The sequence below is a fragment of the Camelus bactrianus genome, chromosome 15, assembly GCF_048773025.1.
Source record: "Camelus bactrianus isolate YW-2024 breed Bactrian camel chromosome 15, ASM4877302v1, whole genome shotgun sequence".
NCBI classification, from domain to species: Eukaryota; Metazoa; Chordata; class Mammalia; order Artiodactyla; family Camelidae; genus Camelus; species Camelus bactrianus.
The window spans coordinates 65,124,617-65,143,623 of NC_133553.1; the positions used below are offsets into that span (position 1 = coordinate 65,124,617).

The 19,007-nt window shown below is 56.6% G+C and overlaps 1 protein-coding gene across 22 annotated transcripts in view; it reads left to right on the plus strand.

Annotated features, from left to right (window-relative positions):
• The window catches only part of DYSF (dysferlin), a 201,772-nt gene that overhangs the window by 99,322 nt on the left and 83,443 nt on the right, over positions 1 to 19,007 (plus strand). For all 22 annotated transcript variants that reach the window (XM_010963692.3, XM_010963697.3, XM_010963698.3 and 19 more), the window contains 6 exons: positions 2,560 to 2,691; positions 2,776 to 2,942; positions 3,754 to 3,868; positions 4,113 to 4,218; positions 4,473 to 4,615; positions 6,355 to 6,528. In XM_010963692.3, coding sequence (XP_010961994.1) covers positions 2,560 to 2,691; positions 2,776 to 2,942; positions 3,754 to 3,868; positions 4,113 to 4,218; positions 4,473 to 4,615; positions 6,355 to 6,528 — 837 coding nt within the window. The remainder of the gene's footprint in view (positions 1 to 2,559; positions 2,692 to 2,775; positions 2,943 to 3,753; positions 3,869 to 4,112; positions 4,219 to 4,472; positions 4,616 to 6,354; positions 6,529 to 19,007) is intronic.

Sequence of the window (19,007 nt, forward strand, 5' to 3'; positions counted from 1 at the left end):
CCGGCCCAGGGAGGGTCCTGTTTGGAGGGCTGTCACTGAGGCCGCTCTGCTAGAGGAGGAGTGGCTGGGGCAGCAGGCCTGCCCCTCACCACGTACGGCTGACTCCACACGGCTCTGTTGGCATCGTTAAACTGCTTCGCCTTCCACCTTCCCTCTCCATGTCTTTCCTCCTACCCATACCAGGACCTCCTCCCATCTCACCTCTTCCAGGAAGTCATCATGGACTCACTTTAGCCTCAAACCTCTGAGTGGCTGTTGGTCAATCTATTCATATACTGACCAGTCATTCTTGTTACCCCCTGGGGTGGGCAGAGAGAACAGGTTTCAATGGTACAGGATGTGTGGACAGGTTGCGGGGCAGGCTGGAATCCTGTGTGACCTTGGGCAGATTGCCTAACCTCTCTGAATGCTGTCTTCCCACCTATAAAGTAAGGATCAGGCTGCTCCCTTCACAGGTTTTGAGGACTGAATTAGGTAACACAGGTCATGGGTCTTGCTGGAGCTGGGTGATCATTGAATATTAGTTTTCCCTCCTCTTTGCCCTTTTTCCCTGTGGGGTGTTCCCTTGCCCCTTGGGGAGAGGAGGCTCCACCAGCACCATGACTGGAGGCCAGCCTAAGGCCTGGGATGAACAGATCTCTGCATGCGGGTCATTGGTACTTCAGAGGAGAGCCAACTTTGTCTAGAAAGAGGGTGGGGGTGTCAGGCAGTGGGCTGCCCCTCCCACCTGGGGCATGTTCCCCGTGAGAACCTAACCTCCTAGCATTCTGCTTTCCTCCCTCCTAAGCCAGCTCCTCGCCTGGTAGGGCAGAGGGAGAGGAAGTGGAGGAGTGGCCACATCTGAATGGGGCTAACCAGGGAGGGCTGTCAGGCTGCGGTGGAGGTGGGGCTGCAGGAGTGCGCCTGGCAGACCCGGTGAACAGGGTGAGCATCGGGCTCTGACCTTTTGGCCCTGCAGCCTTGGGGAAATGCAAACTGAAAAACTTCCCTGATCTCAAGCGGAAAAAAAAAAGATATAGAATTGTTTCTCGAAGTCTTCCCCACTGAGTTAGTTTATGAGCCCCACCAGTAGCTCCGGAGCAAGCTCTACAAAAATGTTGGCAGCAAGCAGAGACCAAGAAAACATTGGTGTTTCTTAACTTAAACCAAAGTTGGAAAAAATGAGCACCAGCAGAGAGGGAGAGGAGCCCCAAACTAGACATTTCTTTATTTGCTGTTGCTATTTTGGGTCCGGCAGCCTGGCCCCGTCTGGGGGAGGGCAGGGGAGAGACTGGGGGTGGAGGGGGAAGGGGGGGTCAGGCATTCCTGCCATCTCCCTGGGGCTGGTGGTTTGGAGGGGAAAAGGCTGCTAACCGCCCCAGGGGAGAGGACGGCTGAAGTGAACAGTCATGGGGAGGTTTCCGAGGGGTGACACTTCAGGTCAGGGGCTCCTCCAGGCTTCACTGAGGATGAACCAAAGGCAGAGAGGTGGGGTGAAGGGTGAGACTATTAATGACTTGGCATGACGCCCCTTCCTCATCCTCTTACCTGGCCTGGGCTCTCCCTCTGGGGACCCAGGCCTCCTCTACCGGTTAGAGAGCCCTTCCCTCAGCCTCCCTTTCCTCCTCGGAACTCACCAAAATGACTCATCTCTCTCAGCTCCCTGCCCCAGAGGAGACACTCCTCCAAGTTCACGCGAGCACCTGAAGCCTGGGTGCTTAATGTGTTACTTCCACTAAGGGACCGTGTGTTGTTATTCCACAAGTGAGGAACTTCTGTTCCTCAGGCCATATCTGACCCTTGATTTCAAGCAAATGGTGAAGCAGTTGTGGTGAATACATTTTTTATGTTGGGATGTTGTGGTTATTCCGGTTTGGCAGAGCTTCTGAAAGGTTCAAGATAAAAAGCAGTTAAAGACCAGTGAATAGTGGTTAACATGCTGATAAACACTTGAAAGGGAAGGGATATCAGATGATACCCTAACATCCAGCTGAAAAAGACAAAAAAACCCCAAAACAAAAAACCGAAAGTGAAGTGGAAGGCTTTAACTTCTTTCCCTTTTGGACCTTTTTATCTCTTTTAGAGACATGTTCTAGAGCTGCACTGTCCAGTATGGATGTGGCTATTTAAATTTAAATGAATTAAGATTAAATAAAATGAAAACTTTGGTTTCTCAGTCACACCAGTTACATTCTAAGTACTCAGTTGCCACGTGGGGCTAGTACCTTGGACTGTGCAGATGTAAACCGTCGCCATTGCAGCAGCAAGTTCCACTGGGAAGTGCTGTTCTAGAAGAGAACAGAGATGATGTGTTGGGAGAGGGGAGAATGGGGGTCCTGGTCTAGACATGTGTCTGCAGGGGGCACCTAGTGGGTGATGATTCAGTCAGCTTTGATGGGAAGGAATTTTGGCAGGTTTCTTAACCGTATACCCCTCTTCCATGAAATTCTAAGCCCCCCAAACAGGGCACACACCTGATGGGGTGTCAGCTAGTATGCCCAGGCCTGGAGACCCCCCTCCAAGTTGAGACATCCTGACCCTGAAGGGGACTGTGGGTTTCTCTCCTTCTCTGGTACCCAGTATCCGATGGAGGGGATGCCCGGAGCCCGGATGCCAGTACAGATTCGGGTCAGGCTCTGGTTTGGGCTCTCTGTGGATGAAAAGGAGTTCAACCAGTTTGCTGAGGGCAAGCTCTCCGTCTTTGCTGAAACCGTGAGTGCCCAACTGCCTGCCCTCCCCACTCCCAGCCCCCAAGCTACCACGGCCCCACTCACTTCTCTTTTGCTCACTCTCCAGTATGAGAACCAGACCAAGCTGGCCCTGGTCGGGAACTGGGGTACAACGGGACTCACCTACCCCAAGTTTTCTGATGTCACGGGCAAGATCAAGCTCCCCAAGGACAGCTTCCGCCCCTCGGCCGGCTGGACCTGGGCTGGAGACTGGTTCGTGTGTCCAGAGAAGACGTGAGTCATGGGCGGGGTGGGCTTGGGGACCCCGTCTGCCCCAGCCCTTTCTCTGAAAGGCCTGGGCCCTACTCATTCCTCTGTCTACTCCCACCACCCCTGTACTGGTCACGGTGACTTCCACTTGAACTCTCCCGGGACTGGGGGCTCACGAGGTAGCATTCTCTCCCGGAGGGGTGCTAATGATCGGAAAGTCCTTTACGATTAAACCAAAGCTGGCCTCCACTGGACTTTGCACTTATCATTTATGTTCTTTTCCTCCAAGACCCCTCAGAAAGCCCATTTCCTCCTCCGCATATGAACCCCTCTCTCTGTGTCTGAGGTCCTCTCTCTCAGTGCCTCTCAGAGCAACCTGTCCTTCTCCATCTCAGCACCAGCGCCACCTTTTTCTCCTCTCTCTCGTCCAGTTTGGTTGATTCTCAACAGTTGTTTTTTTTTTTTTTCCAAACTTTTTGAGCATTGAAGAATAACATATATCATAGTCACATACTCCAATCTTAAGTACATAGCTTGATAACATTTTACATTTCTACGCTATCTATTGATCTTCAACTCTCCACCGGGTTTTTGGCGTCTTCAGCTGGCCCCTCTTTCTCTTCCTTTATCTTGATGGTGACATTCTCTTCTGTCCGCAAGGGTCTCCCTGGGTCCCCTTGGCTCTCTGCCTGTCCTCTCTCTCCCCCAACTCTCTTATTGTTGGGATGATACTGACGCAGGAGGGTCGGCCCAGGCCCCAGGGGTGCTCTGAAGGGGGTCGTGGATGGGTGGGGGTGTCTCTGTGGCAGAGGCTCTGACCCAGCCCCACCCGCAGCCTGCTTCATGACACCGACGCGGGCCACCTGAGCTTCGTGGAGGAGGTGTTTGAGAACCAGACACGGCTCCCTGGAGGCCAGTGGATCTACATGAGCGACAACTACACGGACGTGGTAAGGGGATGGTCGGGGCCAGGTGGGCCTGTGACTGAGAGAAGAAGAATTTTCTTCCCTGCTCCCACGTCCCCAGCCCCCATGCTCTGGTTTCCAGAGGGATGGCGTGAAGTCCGGCACAGGTCGGACACTGACCCTGAGTCACATCTGGGGTTTTGAGAACGTACGTTGTCAAGTTGCATCTTTTCAGCTTCCCTGATCACGCCTGTCTCTTCTCATCCTTGTTTGGCCTGCGTTGCCCTAGAACGGGGAGAAGGTGCTCCCCAAAGATGACATCGAGTGCCCACTGGGCTGGAAGTGGGAAGATGAAGAGTGGTCCACGGACCTCAATCGGGCCGTTGATGAACAAGGTGGGCAGCATGTGGAGCCCAGTGAGCACCCCGGGGAGCTCGAGAGATGGGCTGGTGGGGCCAGCTGAGTGCAGGGCCCCTGGGCCTGGGGTACTGGCCTTTACTGGGCTGCTTCAGGTGGGGGACTTCCTAGGTGAGCCCTCATTCCAGACTACAAATTGGGAGTCAGTGGCCGTTTGGAAGTCTGTGAACATTCCCCCACGTGAAGAGACCAGGAATGGCCAGGCCGTGAGTGATGGGTGCCCCTCCCCCAGGCTGGGAGTACAGCATCACCATCCCCCCGGACCGGAAGCCGAGGCACTGGGTCCCCGCTGAGAAGATGTACTACACACACCGTCGGCGCCGCTGGGTCCGTCTGCGCAGGAGGGACCTCAGCCAGATGGAGGCACTGAAGAGGGTGAGTGCAGTGGGTGCGGGGCAGGGGTAAGGGGGTGAGGCCCTGGGGAGGGGAGGCCAGCAGGGCGCAGACACAGGCAGATGTGTAGGGGACATGTACAAGGCACAGGCTCACGTGAGATGCTCACAGATCACACCTAGCACACGCATAGCTCACAGCCAGCAGAAGCACAGATGCTCACAGATCACACCCAGCACTGGCAGAGATGCTCATTGACAGAAAACAGCCAGGTGCCCATGACCCTGCAAGGGACCTCACTTGGAATTCACGCACAGACCTGGAAGGTAGAAAGGCATACCTAGAATGTATTGTTGGCTGGGTATCCTGGGGACAGAGTCTGAGACAAGGATTTGGCCGTATGAGGTTTATTGAGACAGTGCTCTCAGGAGTGCCAGGAACAAGGATGTGGTTTCAGGTAGTCAGCTTTGGCTTGAGCTGTGACTTGGGAGAAGGCTCAGACTTGGAGCACCACAGGATCATCCTCACCTGGACACAGTGGGGCTGGGGTTTGTACTGCCTTAGCCATCAGTCATTGGCTGGGAGGTGCAGGGGGTGGGCTGGGCACATACCCTCCCCAGGGAGCCTGCTGCATCCAGCAAGGGCAATTCTTTGGAGAAGGGGGCTGCTGGGTGTGAGTGGGCAGCTGGTCAAGGGGCCAAGGTGGGCGTGTACCAGAGGACGTGTACACAGTGGGAGCACACATGCCCACAGCCATGCCCAGGTGCCCTCAGGACACAGACAGGCTCAGAGTGAGCATGTGTGAACGGTGTGTGCACCTGCTCCTGGGGGCACGCAGGTGCCAGCGTCCTGCACAGCATGAGGGCCCGCCTCCCCACAACCCTCCTGGCCTGTGTCCTTCCTGCCCAAGCACACACTGGAATTTCGGCTCAAGAACTAGGGCTCCCCAAGTCCAGGAACTGCCTTTGGCAGGCCAAGTACGCCCATACCCTTTCTCTCCCTTTGGGCACAGAGAAACTAGGGAGGAATGTTGCTGGGTCCCAGGAGAGGCAAGGCTTTTGGGCAACGAGCTGTTTCTGGTGTCATGAACCAGACAGACTCCACTCTCCCTGTAAGGGCACCCAGGGGACAGAGGCGTCACTCCTGGAGAGGGCTGCAGCCTGCCTCTGGGACTAGCACTGTCACTGAGCTCATGGCCTGGCATGAGGGGGCACCCGAGGGTCGTTTCAGGTCACGAGATGGGTAGGAGGCGGCTTCCAGGGCTCCTCGCAGGTGCGGAAAGTGTCCCTGGGAAAAGCGTGGGGGTCGCTCCACAGCGGACACAGGCCTAGCCTTATGGAGAAACAGCCTGGGGCTGGGGAATGGGCTCTTCATTTTGCCTCTGATTTGCCTGCTTCCATTTTTAAAAGTCAGGATATGAAGATGAAAAAGGAAGTGACAAGAAAACCTTGGATTCACGAAATCCACCCATAATCCAAATAAACAAACAAACCAAAAGCCCAGTGTTTTTCATCACTCCTCAGTCTACCTTCCCTTTCTGGCTCCTTGAATCTCCTCACATCCCAGGGAGCCTCTTCTCCTCCTGATTTCCTGACCTGGGGCTCTTGTTGCTGCAGAAGCTGCTCAGAGCCCCTCTCCTCCAGGTGGCCCTCCCGGGTTTTCCCATCTGGAGGGTGATGGCTAGGATGGGTAGGAGCAGGAAGGGCACAGCTGGAGCTCAACCCAGGGCTCCCTGCCAACCTGCCAAGCGGCTTTTCAGTCTGCCCTGTTTTCCGATGCAGCACAGGCAGGCGGAGGCGGAGGGCGAGGGCTGGGAGTACGCCTCGCTCTTTGGCTGGAAGTTCCACCTGGAGTATCGCAAGACAGATGCCTTCCGCCGCCGCCGCTGGCGCCGCCGCATGGAGCCACTGGAGAAGACCGGGCCTGCAGCTGTGTTTGCCCTCGAGGGGGCCCTGGTATGTGACTGTGCCCGTCTTGAGTTGGTGGGGTGCGGCTTGGTTTCCCAGGGCTGTTGGGGGTTGATGCAGGGGAGGGGGCAGGGGCCCTCAGGACAGGACTTAGGCTTCCGTTCCTCTAGGGTTCATGTGGGGATAGTGGACATCAGTCTAGGTGTCCTTCTAAAATAAAATAGCTTGTTTCTTGGCACTGGGAGACCCGCTGCTTCTTTGGTAATCAAGATGGGAGCAGGGGAGAGGGCTCCGGCCCTCGGATGGCCTGATTTGTGATTGGAGCCAAGGGACATGGCTCCTCTTGAAGAGGCTGTTTGGCCTGGGAGTGGGCCAGGAGGACTTTGGCCTAGCCCAAGGTAGTCGCCAGAGGGGCCTAGTGACTCCCAATGTCTTTGGTTGGATAGGAGTCCTCCTGAGACGGAGGGTCTCTCATGGGCATCCTTGGGAATTTTGGGGAGAGAGGTGCCTTGGAGACCGAGCTCCAGGTGGGCTGTCCTGCCTGAGTGTACTTCCCGGAGCCAGTGGAATGGGGGTCAGCTTGGGGTTCCCCAGGGTCTGGATGACGTGTTCCCCAAGAGATGAGCAGGCCCTTCCTGGACAGTCTGCACAGGGGCAGTCAGGGCCAGGAGGCAGCCTGTCCCCATTCTGTTGGTCTGGGGACTCCTAGAGTTGGGAGTCAGTTCCCAGGAGGGGATACCTCTGAAATCCAGCCAGGACTCCCTGCCCCCTTGTCGGGGGACTTTGAGCCGTGACCCAGGGGAGCAGGTCCCACCAACTTCACTGCCTGGTAGAATCTGAGTGTGTCTATGTGAGCCAGGTGTGTGTGTGTGAGAGGGTTTCTGGTCTGGTTGAGGGGCAGTCGGCCTTAGCCCTCAGCTGGGGAGTACAGTAGGGCAGGTGCGTGATCCGATGGGATGGCTACAGAAAAGGGAGCTGAGGCCGGCAGTGCCCGGGGAGGCGAGCGGGCAGGGCCTGGAGGTCCCATCACTCTCAGGCCTTGATGGTGGGCCAGGCCCAGGGGTGACAGTTTGGGAGAGGAAACCCTCTAGGGGCCAGGTGATGTCAGAGGCTCTGGAGGGAGCCCCCCTACCCGGGTCTAAGGCCAAGTGGTGGGGAGGCTGAAAGGAGACCGCAGAACTCTGGCTCCTTGGGCCCCTGAGCTGGATGGAACTGCCCCCCAGGCTGGACCAGCTGCAGCCAGGGAGTCTTGGAAGGCAGGGCTCCCTTTGCCTCATCAGAAAGGGCCTGGCTTGTGCACAGGGCAGCGCTGCGGGTAGGATGTGTGGCTCCAGCCGAGGGGTGGGGAGCAAAGACCTGGGCAGACCTCCGAGGCAGGGCCAGGTCTGAGGGTGCCTGCCCCCTCGGGAGCCAGACAGAAACTCAACTCAAGTGGGCCGAAGAGAGAAAAAGAGCCTAAGGGCTCAGATTGCCGGGACTCTGATTCACCAAGAGGGGAACCAGGCATTAGGCCTGGCGGGAATAGGGGCTCACACGGTGTCCCTGGGACGCGGTGTTTCAGACCCACTCCTCTGGCTTGGTCCCGTTCTCACACCAGCTTGCTCCATTGGTGGCAAAGATGATGCCCGTGACAGAAGGCTGACACCATTTTTACAACCAGCAAAGCCCTGCTCCGTAAAACAGCGCAGCCCAGCGGGCATCGCCCGCTTCCCTCACAGCTGGAGACCCGGGAGGGGAGAACGCGCCTTCTCGGCGACGCCGGTACAGTCTTGTGTGTGACGGGCTGGCTCTGCTTGGCGCGGTGCACACCCCCCACCTCCAGCCCCTGAGCCCGAGGGTGAGGAACAGAATGTTCTGAGGGACTGTCCTGAGTCATGCCCCTTTTCTGTGGTTGACAGCCCCACTACGTTGGGAAGAAGAGTATCTGGAAAGGAAAAAAAAAAAAAAAACCCACAACAGTGCTGGGCAGAGCTACAGATGACAACCACGGGACCCTTGAATGAACAGTAGGGAGCAAGTGTGGGTTGTTGAGCGGAGGAGGAGGCTCTGATCAGAGCTGGGTCTTGGGGCCATTAAGTAAGTGTCTGTGGAAGATGGTTGGGGAGAGAGAGCCTTCCAAAGGGAGACCACTGGGAGTCTTGGGTAGAGACCTGGGATGAGGTGGCCATCTGGGGTAGGAGCCATGGGACTGGAGCTGGGGGAGGTGGAGTATCAGGGCTTGGGGAGGGAAGGGTCAAACGGGCCTCAGAGGCTCCTCTGGTGGACAGTAGTGCTGCTCCTGTGGCCAGGCCACGGGGCGGGGTGGGCCTGGGGCTGCGATGAGTTCACGGTTGGCCCTGGCAAGTGTGACACACACAGTGAAGTGCTGTGTGAGAAAGATGGATTTGGCGGCTGCCTGCCAGGCGGCCCAGGGTGGGGGGCGGGCGTGGGGGCTGAGCGTCAGTTGCGAGGTGAGGGGCTGGGAGGAGAGAGGGCGTGAGGCCAGAGGTGCCGGGAGACACGTGGAAGGAAGCGTGGATGGCTCCGGGGCTGGCCAGGATCTAGGGGAAGAGGACGAGCAGGGCTGGGGGACCCGCTGCCAAGCCTTCATGGCTCGGTGACTGGGAGAATGAAGAGGGGCATTTCCCAGAACAGAGAAACCAATCCGTTTACTCTTGGTGTGGGAGAAAATGTTATGAGGGAGCGCTGGGATGAATGTCAAGTGAGCAGCCCCGGGAAGGTGGCTGATTGTGATAGATGTGACTCACTTGTAATGGGGGGAAGGAATCAACTCCCTGGGGCCCTCTGAGTCCCTGGGGAGCTCTGCTGACACAGGGAACCAGAGGCAGACTGGTTGGGGTGGCTGGATCCCACAAACCCGGAGTTGGGGGACACAGTCTTAGGTGTGCCCGGCATTTGGACGGGAGCTGTCTGGACCGCTCTGTACTTGAGTGAAGGAGCCCCCATCAGCATACTCATGCATGTGTACATGTGTGCACGCACGCACACACACACCCATGCACACCCCTTCCGTGGTCACCTTTCCGTGCTTCCTGCCAGGACCGAGGACATCCCTTGTCCCAGGAGGGACTGATGCTCCAGCAACGCACTGGGGCTGGAGTCCCCCCTGCATCATGGGGGCAGATGGTTGGGTTTTCTGGATGCCAAGACCGATCTACTATTCCAGGTACTGGCCTTTGCCCGCTGGTCCCTAATGCCTGCTGATTTACTTGGCAAGACTGTGGTGGGGCTGGTGAGGCTTCTGAATTGCTCAGGTTTGGTTTGAATTCTGCTTCCTCTGCTTCCTCTGCTTCAGCCGTTACTTAGTGACTGTTACCTAACTTACGGAATTCATCACATCCTAGGGTCCTTGTAAGGATTAAGGACATGACACATGTAAGAGGTGCTTCTCAGCCTTAATGCATGTAGGGCCCATCTGGGGATCTTGTTAAAACGCACACTCTTGATTTGATGTCTGGGTAGGGCCTGAGGGTCTCCATGTCTAGCAAGCCTCCCATGATGCCCATGCCGCTGGTCCAAGGATCATCTTCGGGGAGCGAGGAGGATGTCAGGTGCATAGGACCTTGTGAAGATGAGGGAGGCAGTCACATCGGCCCTCTACCTGGATGCTTTTCTGAGGGTGGCAGGGTGTCTGTTCCTGGCTGAAGGTATTTGGCCAGGGTCCTAGGGAGGGAGGCAGGGAAAGAGGACAGGTTCTCCCTGCTCCGTGATGGGGCAAAAGTGGTCTTTTCTTCTAATGATCCTCGATCTGATGGTGGAGGCCTGGCTCACAGGGAGCTCCTGTCTCATTAGGAAGAGGGATATTCACATGTAAATGCAAATAAACCCAACAGAATCTGCATCTTTGGAGTGTTGGAGGGCAGAAGAAGAGTCATTGCAGAGTGACAGTGCCTGAGGATGGAGGCTCCTTGGAGGAGGACCTGGGGAGGCAGAGCTTGGAGGAGTGCAGGACTGTGGGTGGTGGCCAGGTGGCCTTCCTGGTAATCTGACATTTCTGGACGTCTGGGCTCAAGGATCAGGCCTGTGGCGCTCCCTTGCCTCCCACCACCCCTCCCCTGGCCCACGCGTCCACTAGCAAGCCGGGCCTCACTTGCCAGCTCCTCTCCTTGAAGACGTCTTGCTGGAAGGCAGGCCCTGTCTGCTCATTAGCACGGGCAGCCTTTCCCTGAAACCTTCTGCTGGGGCCAAGCCTGGCTCCCTCAGAGGAGCGGGAGGCCCTGGCTCTGTCTGCTAATCGTCTGCTGTCTCCATCCCGAGCATTATTTTATTTTCGTATTATTCTTTTTCCAGCTAATATCCTGGCATTCCCAAAGACACCGGGTTTCATAATCTTCCTGGCTTTCCCAGGGAGCTGGGCAGCAGAGTACAAAGCTGCTATTATAGCGTGTTCCATCCAGCCTCCCTCTCCTTGCCCCACACCCCTCACTGCCGCCGCCACCACCGCCAGTTCCCACCCAGTCACCCCCTCCCGACGCCACCGGCCTCGCGGAGAACTCTGGTGACGGTTGCCGGGGATGAGCTCACAGAATCCATCCTATGGCCCTTGCCCTGGGCCTGCCCTCCATGCGTGAGGATTTTTTCCAGAGCCCTGTCTCTGTGGTTGGCCCTGAGTGTTGAGAAGGGTTTTCTGAGATGCCTGAGCCTGGGCAGGGAGTGGAAGAGATGGAGACAAGGCTACATGTGCACAGAGCCTTGGGGATTTCTAGAGCTGGGAGGAACTCTCATTTTCGGAAGCCCCCTCCACCTGGCTTTGGCGCTGCTTGAATTGGATGCGAGGTTGTGGGTGTGGCTGTGTGATCTGTGTGTACACGTGTGTCTGAATGTGTCAGCCCGTGTGTGATGTGTGCCTCACATGATATGTGTGCATGTGTGATATGTACGTGCAAGTGTGCATCGATGTGTATGGCATGTGCACACATGGGATATACGTGTGTGTTGTGTATCTGTGGTGGGTAAAGTCTGGCGGAAGGTCCAGGGTTTTCTCCAATTCTCAAGCAAATCCAGGATCCAAAAGAGGATAAGAATGACTAAAATCCATTTTACCTTGTGCCAAAGCCCAGGTTGAGAGCTTTATGTACATTGTCTCATTTCATCCTTGCAGTGACCCCAGAAGGCTCAATTATACCCATTTTACAGCTGGGGACACTGAGATTCCAGACCTGCACTATCCAATACGGTAGCCACTAGTCAGGCGCAGCTATTTAAATTTACACTGAAAGCCATTAAAATAGGAAAATTCAGCTCCCCAGTCACACTGGTCATATTTCAAGAGCTTGACGGCCACGCCTGGCTAGTGGCTGCCATGTTACAGAACAACTCTGAGCCCCTAATGTGACCCCAGAAGAAACTGAGGCCCGAGAAGGAGTTTGCCCATGGCACAGCATGAGTCAGTTCTAGAACCGAGGCTGAAGCAGCAGGCTCTTCTGCCCTCTCTCCTTAGGTTCATCTCCCCACTGTGCTATTAGGGCGTAAAGTCCTCCCCGCACAGAGGACCTCTGAATGGGGTCCCAGGGAGCATCCTGGCCTGGAACCCTTGGCTGTGGACATCCCCCGCCTCATGTTGCAGCCAGGCCAGTTGGCCTCCCTGGAGCAGCCGGGCAGCTGGAGAGGAGTGGGCACCACTGCCCCCACCCAGGAAGCCTCTGATTGGTTGACAGGGGCCTGAGTCCTGACCTGAGGTGCAGAGGGACCCACGGAGACAGGCATCCCCAGCCCCAGTCAGGGGACAGGGAAGGGCAGCTGGGAATCTGCAATGCTAGGAAGGGGGTCAGGGAGAGGCTGGTGCCAGAGAAGAGTAATTTGGAGTTTGTGCTGTCTGAAAAGGAGATCATATGTGGGTGTGGCCATCTCTGGACCAGGATGAAACCCTGCTGTGTGCGGGCGCCTATGCCTGCTTCCTGGAGTGGGTACTTTGAGCAAGGGCAGCACCTAGGAGCTGAAAGGAGTTTGCCTTGTCAAGTAACCGAGGCCCCTGGCTGGCTCCGTGGGCCGTTGGAAGGAGGCTCTGTGTTTCTCAAACGTGCTAACTGAGTACCTGTTCTATACCTGGCATTGTGCTGCAGGGCGGGTTGCGAGCCGGCTCCTCTCTCTGATCCTCCCGCTCCCCACGTAGAAGGGTCATTTGAGTACATCCCCTAAATGGGTGGACTCTGGGTCGGTCTTGCTCAATATTTGGATGCTGAAACCTGGAGGGTCCAGTTGTGTGTCCGTCCGTGTACCTGAGACCAGACACCGGAACACAGGCACGCGTGGCTGCTCAGGAGTGTGTGTCACAGCTAGGTGGATGTGACAGGTGCCCCCGTGTTGTCATTATACCTGCCTGAGGGTCTGCATCCACAGATGCTAGGGTGACCTTACAATTTATTGTCTGGTCTGGGACACTATTAAAAGTCACGCTGGAAAATAGGCATGAGCTGGGAGCCTTCCAGGCAGACTGGGACCTACAGTTGTCCTGATGAGAGAGGCACTCTGGCATGGCGTGAAACCTGTTGGAGCCTTCTCTACAGACTTCAGAGACGTGGAAAGCCTAGAGGGACACACACGCACACGCAAACACAGATCCTCACGCCAGCCCACACGTGGCAGTGTGCACTCTCCAGATTTCCCAGTCTACTCCCAAGCTCCCCGGGGGCTGGCCGGTAGTTTTGCGAGGAGTTTCGCAGCTGCTGTCAAGCCCTGGCTCCCGCTGTAAATTAAATGGGGTTGCACCCTCGCCTGCTATTCCACTTAAGCTTGCAATCAGCCCCGATTAGGCAGGGAGGGCTGTGCGTTCCCGGTTTCCTCTTTTACAGGGCTCTCCTCCTCTGGCCCGGCTCGCCGGCCTGTATGGAGTTTCCCTGGAAGCTGAGGCCGGGGCCACCAGGGCAGTAACATGGGCATGGGCTCCCCAAGGCCCTGACTTGGAGCTCAGTCCTGTCCTGCCCCAGATCCCTGAGCAGGTGCTGAGTTCTGATGGGGACTCGGGAGCTGGGAAGAGCCCTGAGGGTGTCCTGGGAGACCCCTGGCTCTGCTAGCGAATTTCCCGTGCAACCTGAGGGAAAGCATTAACCTCTGGAATCCAGTTTTCTCACTTATCAGATTGAGATGATAACTCAGCAAAAAGAATAACCTCCCCTTAAGGAGCAGGTGTTGGCAAACCACGGTCCACAGGCCAAGTCTGGCCCTCTGCCCTGTTTGTGCAAACACCCTATCTGTGTGTGCGTTGTCTAAGGCTGCTGTCCTGCCCTGGCGGCCCTGAGTAGTTGCAACAGAACCCACGTGGCTGGCAAATGTGAAAGTGTTGGCTCTCTGGTCCTTTATGGACGAAGTTTGCCAACTGTTCTAGGGCACATATCATGTGTCAGGCAGTCCCCTCTGCCCTGTTCATGAAATATCTCATGTAGGCCTCCGGGTAATCCCAAGAGGAGGGTTTTCTTAGTACTCCCATTTTATGGAGAAGCCAACTGAGGCACAGAGAAAACAAGTCATAATTATTCTGGTGGTGTTTCCTCATCCAAACATGGTGACGAATCTTAGGGATAATGGTGGGTTGGGCGGGGTTTATGGCAGTTTATGTTGTCATTTGTCATGTGGTGTCCCGGCAGAGCCAGGCGAAGGAGCGATCCTGGCAGGTCACCCTTGGCCTGTGCTGGTCAGTGTTGAACAACTGACTCTCCGGAAAAAAAATCCGGAGAAGAAATCCAGCTCTGTTTGTAGCATTTGCTGATTTCCACGGTGTACATTTCCCCACCATGGCCAGTTTCAAGCTCAGTGTGAGATCACTGAACGTGGGGACGGGAGGAGACCGGCTTTGCTCATTGTTATGTGTACTATTTATATAGCATTTCCACCACACACGTACTCCAGGTGTAAATCCCCTCAGGAGCAGGATAATAGTAAAAGGTAGTGAAAGAATTTGGAAGTGATGAGTTTGAGTATTTATCACTTTTGTTTTAAAAATTATTTCTGAAGTTATAAATTTATAGGATTTAATTTTTACAAAGGGCTGTGCTTAACAGCCGGCTTGCAAATGGTGGGAAATAGAATGATCTCTCTTGGGCCACACGAGCCGGCTCCAGCACCTGCTGCTCTTGGGGGTCCTCCGATCCTGTTTACATACATGAAGAGATATGGGGCTCCCCACAGTAGCACCCTTCCCAGCAGCTCTGTCCTCTGTGCTCTTTGGGTCCATCATGCATGAGCGTTGAGTCCTTCCCATAGAGCGAAGAGGGCACCTGGTCCCTGAAACCCATAAGCTTGACTCTGCTGGGGCAGGGGGTGCCCTGGTGGCCCCTGGAAATACCTCCAAGGTGTCGTTGTTTCTTTCCTGACCACTGTGAGTGTGGCTGCTGTGGTCTTGGCCCCCTCTTAACCAGCCCCAGGGAGACCCAGCGTTCAACCTGTTTTTTTGCTGCATCCACCTCTTCTCTTGCCCCTTCTGCCTCCTTCCTGCCTCCTCTTCATATATCGTGAACCAGACCTCTAGGCTCTGTGTGCGGGAGGAGGGATGCGAGTGACAGAGACCTGGGTGCAGAAAGAATCTCAGAAATGCCAGTGGTCTGGTGCTTGGTCTTGGATCCAATTTAGGTGGGTCCCCTCACAGGCTGCTTGTTTTCCCAGAGTCTGCCCATCTCCTCCCATTGTGGTGGCTGGGGTTCTGAGATGTCAGCCCTCAGCACATAAGGTGGGCTTGGCCGCTGGCTCTGGGCACCCCTGGGGGAGATCTAGCATCTGGGATGGAGAGTTGCTCACACTCCTGAGCTCCGGCACCTCCGGGGAACTGTGGCCGCCAGCGGGGCAGCAGCGGATTGGAGGCCGCCCAGTCTCCCGGGCGAGCGGCAGGATCCCTCCCACAGCCAGCCCCAAGACCAAGTGCGTGGCCACAGACCGCATGGCTGCCGGCCCCAGCCTGGGAGTCACATCGGCATGAGCTATGGAGGCAGGAATGTGACTGTGGGAAACTCAATGCCCCAGGCCTGGCCTGGGGCTAGGGAAGAGTGTGAGTACAGAGTGGGGTTGAAGGCTGGGTGGGTGGAAACCAGACCATTAGCTGCCCCCGCAGCCTGGCTCTGCTCAGGGCTCCAAGTAGGGGCAGAAGGAAGCCAGCCCTCCTCCTGGCCTTGATCTGCCCCAGCCTCACGCTTCTAGCCAACCCTTTCCGAAGCTCTGGGGGGCAGGCCTCCAGTGTGCTGCTGTTCCCGTGTTCAGCACCCTTCTTTCTCCTTCCTGAATGGCACCTTCCAAGGGCCCACCCTGTTTCCTTCCACCCCACAAATGGCCTCATCCTGGGGTGTAAGTGAGCCTACAGCCCTTGCTTTTTCTGTGGTGGTGTCCGTCCCTGAGCCCTGCAAGGGTGGGAGGGTGCTGTCTGATGTCTGTCCCTTCCCCTGGGAACTTAGACCTGAGTGCTGTGCATGTGCTGGAGGGCAGGGATGCTGGTGACTCATTTCATGTGATGAATCTTCATTGGTTGCCTACTAAGTGCTAGACTCTGGGCAGGGTGTCAGGGATCAAGGAAAGCACATGCCTTACCTATGCACATGGAGAGATGGATGCAGGAGAGATGCTAGAAGAGGCTGAGTAGGGGTCGCTGATGAAGGCAGGACCATTAGGGAAGTGTCCAGGCCTCAGTGATGACTGAGCAGAGGGAAGAACTCAAGTCAGCTTGTCTGGAGGGCCTTCCAGGTGGTGAAAACAGCCTGTGCAAAGGTCCTGTGGCAGGGGGAATGGTGATGGATTCTAAACTTAAAGAAAGCCAGAGGGCAGGGATTAAGGGGGGGGGGGGAGGAATGCATTGTTTAGCATGAGACTTTTGAGATGAAAGAGTTAAACTGACACCAGCGAGTGCTATTGTGTGCCAGGCTCCTAAGTGCTGTGGGTGCATTTCATTTAATTTCTACCAGTGACTCTCAGCTGGGGACAATTTCTATCCCCCAGCCCACCCCCAGGGGACATTTGACAACATCTGCAGATATTTTTGATGGTCACAACTGAAGGATGGGGACGGTTATGGGCATCTAATGGTAGAGGCTAGGAATGGTGCTAAATATGCAGCAATGCACAGGGCGTCCCCACAAAGGATTTCCTGGCCCAAAATGTCAGTGGCACCAATGCTGAAAACCCCTGCATTTTCCCCAGTAACCCTATGCGGTGGGTATTACCGTGATGAACACTTTACAGTGAGGAATCTGAAACGGGGCTTCCCAGGGGCACCCCCAGCTGCCTTTCTCTGACCCACACAGTGAGCTCCAGGCACGTTCCTCCCTTCCCCTTGGTGCACATACAATGCCTGGGGGTCGGCATCCTGGATGTTCTGTATATCGGAGCTTCAGGGTCTATAAAATGGACATCTATGCGCGTGCAGGGCAAGTTCAGGGGGCTGCCGGCCGCTTTTCTGTCGCGCGATGGTTAAGTTGCTTGGCCTTTGTGTGGCAGAGTCTGCCCATCTCAAGAACAAAGGCAGTGAGTGCCCTTCTGGAGCCCACATTCTGGGGGCCAGGGAGACCATACACCAGTGTTGCTGGAGCAGACGTGCAGGGTAACGAGTGCTGTGGGGAAAGGGAAAGCTGAACAGGAGTCGAGAGGGCCACCGTGAATGTGTGTGCGTGTGGGGTTGGGCTGTGTGACGCTGCACGTGGTCAGGGACGGCCCCTCTAGGGCGGGGACATTTTAAGCCTCCACGAGCAGCAACTGTTTTCCAACTCGGATGTGGCACAGGCCTGTCACAAAGTAGGTGTCCAATAAACACGGGTGGGATGTCAGAGGGAAGGGCTGACAGGAGGCGTAGACGCTTCCCAGAAGCTCCCGAACCAGCTTTTCACGAGGCTTCATCATGTGCTTTGAGAGAAATTTCCTGAACGTGAGCCACGCACGTCCACGTCTGAAAACTGAAAATATGCTTCAAAGTGGAGACAGTGTGGCATTGGATTATCTGTGTTGAGGCACAGGCGGATCCCCTGACCTGGGCGACGGGCTGGCCTTCGTCACTAGCTCTCCCCAAAGCTTATGCTCTGTTCCCCTCACCTGAGATGTGAGCTCCTTCCTTCCTTCATTCATTCACTCCTTCTCCTGTTATTAACCGAGCACCTGCTGTGTGGGTGCTGGGTGCAAGCGGAAACCTCACAGAGCTCTCTGTGGGCGGGGCAGACAGGTAAAGCGTATCTACAATGCAAGGTAGTGGTATATTCAGTAAGGGGGAAACTTGGGGTTCCGTGGGAGACCATGGGAGGGGTGCCTAGCTCATCCCTGCAGGGTGACCTTGAAGATGAGACAGGACACCTGAGAAAAAGCCAGGGAAAGAGTGGGGCAGAGAGAGCTATGTGCAAGAGTCCTGGGGGCGAGAGAGGGGACCCTGGGTGCTCAGCTGGTTTGAGTGTGGAGGCAGCAGCCATAGGGCTGTTTGGGGGTGTCCTGCCTGCTTGAGACTCGACACAGAGGCCACAGTGCAGCTGGGATGGAGGGCTGGCCTCCCCTCTGCTCCCAAGCTCTGAAGGGGATGTGAAGAGCCCAGGTCCCCTGGAAGGGACAGGGGGCCAGAGGATGTAAAGACGTTGGCCGATGTGTGGATGGAATTCTGCCCAGCGCGGGAACCAGGAAGACTGCTGGGCTGGGGCTCCCCTGCGGGGACTGAACTTAGTGGGGGTCCCTCAGCCAGGCTCCGGGTGTATGTGTCATCCTGTTTCTCCCAGCTTCTTCCCAGCAATCCCTGTCTGTCTCCTTGAGCTGGGGAGGGGAGGGGAGGCGGAGGCAGGGCCACACTTGGGCGGCAGATGGGGGTGGGGCGTGGGCAGAGGCCCTGTGGACCAGGGCAGGGTGGCTGTGGGCCCCTCCAGTGGAGGCAGGACAGGTGGAGAAGTCAGGCAGCGTGAGGGCCACTCCCGGAGAGAACACTGGTTCTCCCTTTGAAGGATGTCATTCTCAGCGCCAGGGTCTGAGGTACCTGGCCCCGGCCTTTGTGGAAATCCCAGGGAGGGGGCACCATTTTTGAGCACAGGCCGGGGAGCCCTGCCTTTGGAGAGGGACCTAGGAAGTGCTGCCAAAGCCCCAGACAGAGGCCCTTTGGTGGGAGTGGTGCTGATGGGAGGTGGCTTGGGGACGCCCTCTAGAGGAGGTGCGAGGTGGGTGCGGATGTGCCCTGGCCGCAGTCTGCAAGCACGGAGGTCCCTGCACCTGGAGGGAGAGAGGGATTCTGGGGCCTGTGGGGGTCCCCCCCTGCACTCACCTCTGCGCCCTGTTTGCAGGTGGGGGGGGGCACGTGTGTGTGGCCAGGCTGAGGCGGAGGAGCTGCAAAGTCCTGGGCCTTCCAGCCCGTCCCCCGCCAAGGTGCACTGAGCTGCCCGCTAAGCGTTGTTGCACCTGGGGGCCGGCCAAGCCCTGTTTCCAGCGTCCTGACCTGCTTTCCTTGGCGTCTCCGCACCTCCCGCCTGGGGCGGCCTGCTGGGCCCCTGGGTCCCGCTCTATGTGCGGCCTCGTAGGCCTGGCAGCCGAAGGCATTAGCTACTGGACTTGGTGCTGCGCCACGTGACCGGGCCCAGCGCCTCTCCTGGCGG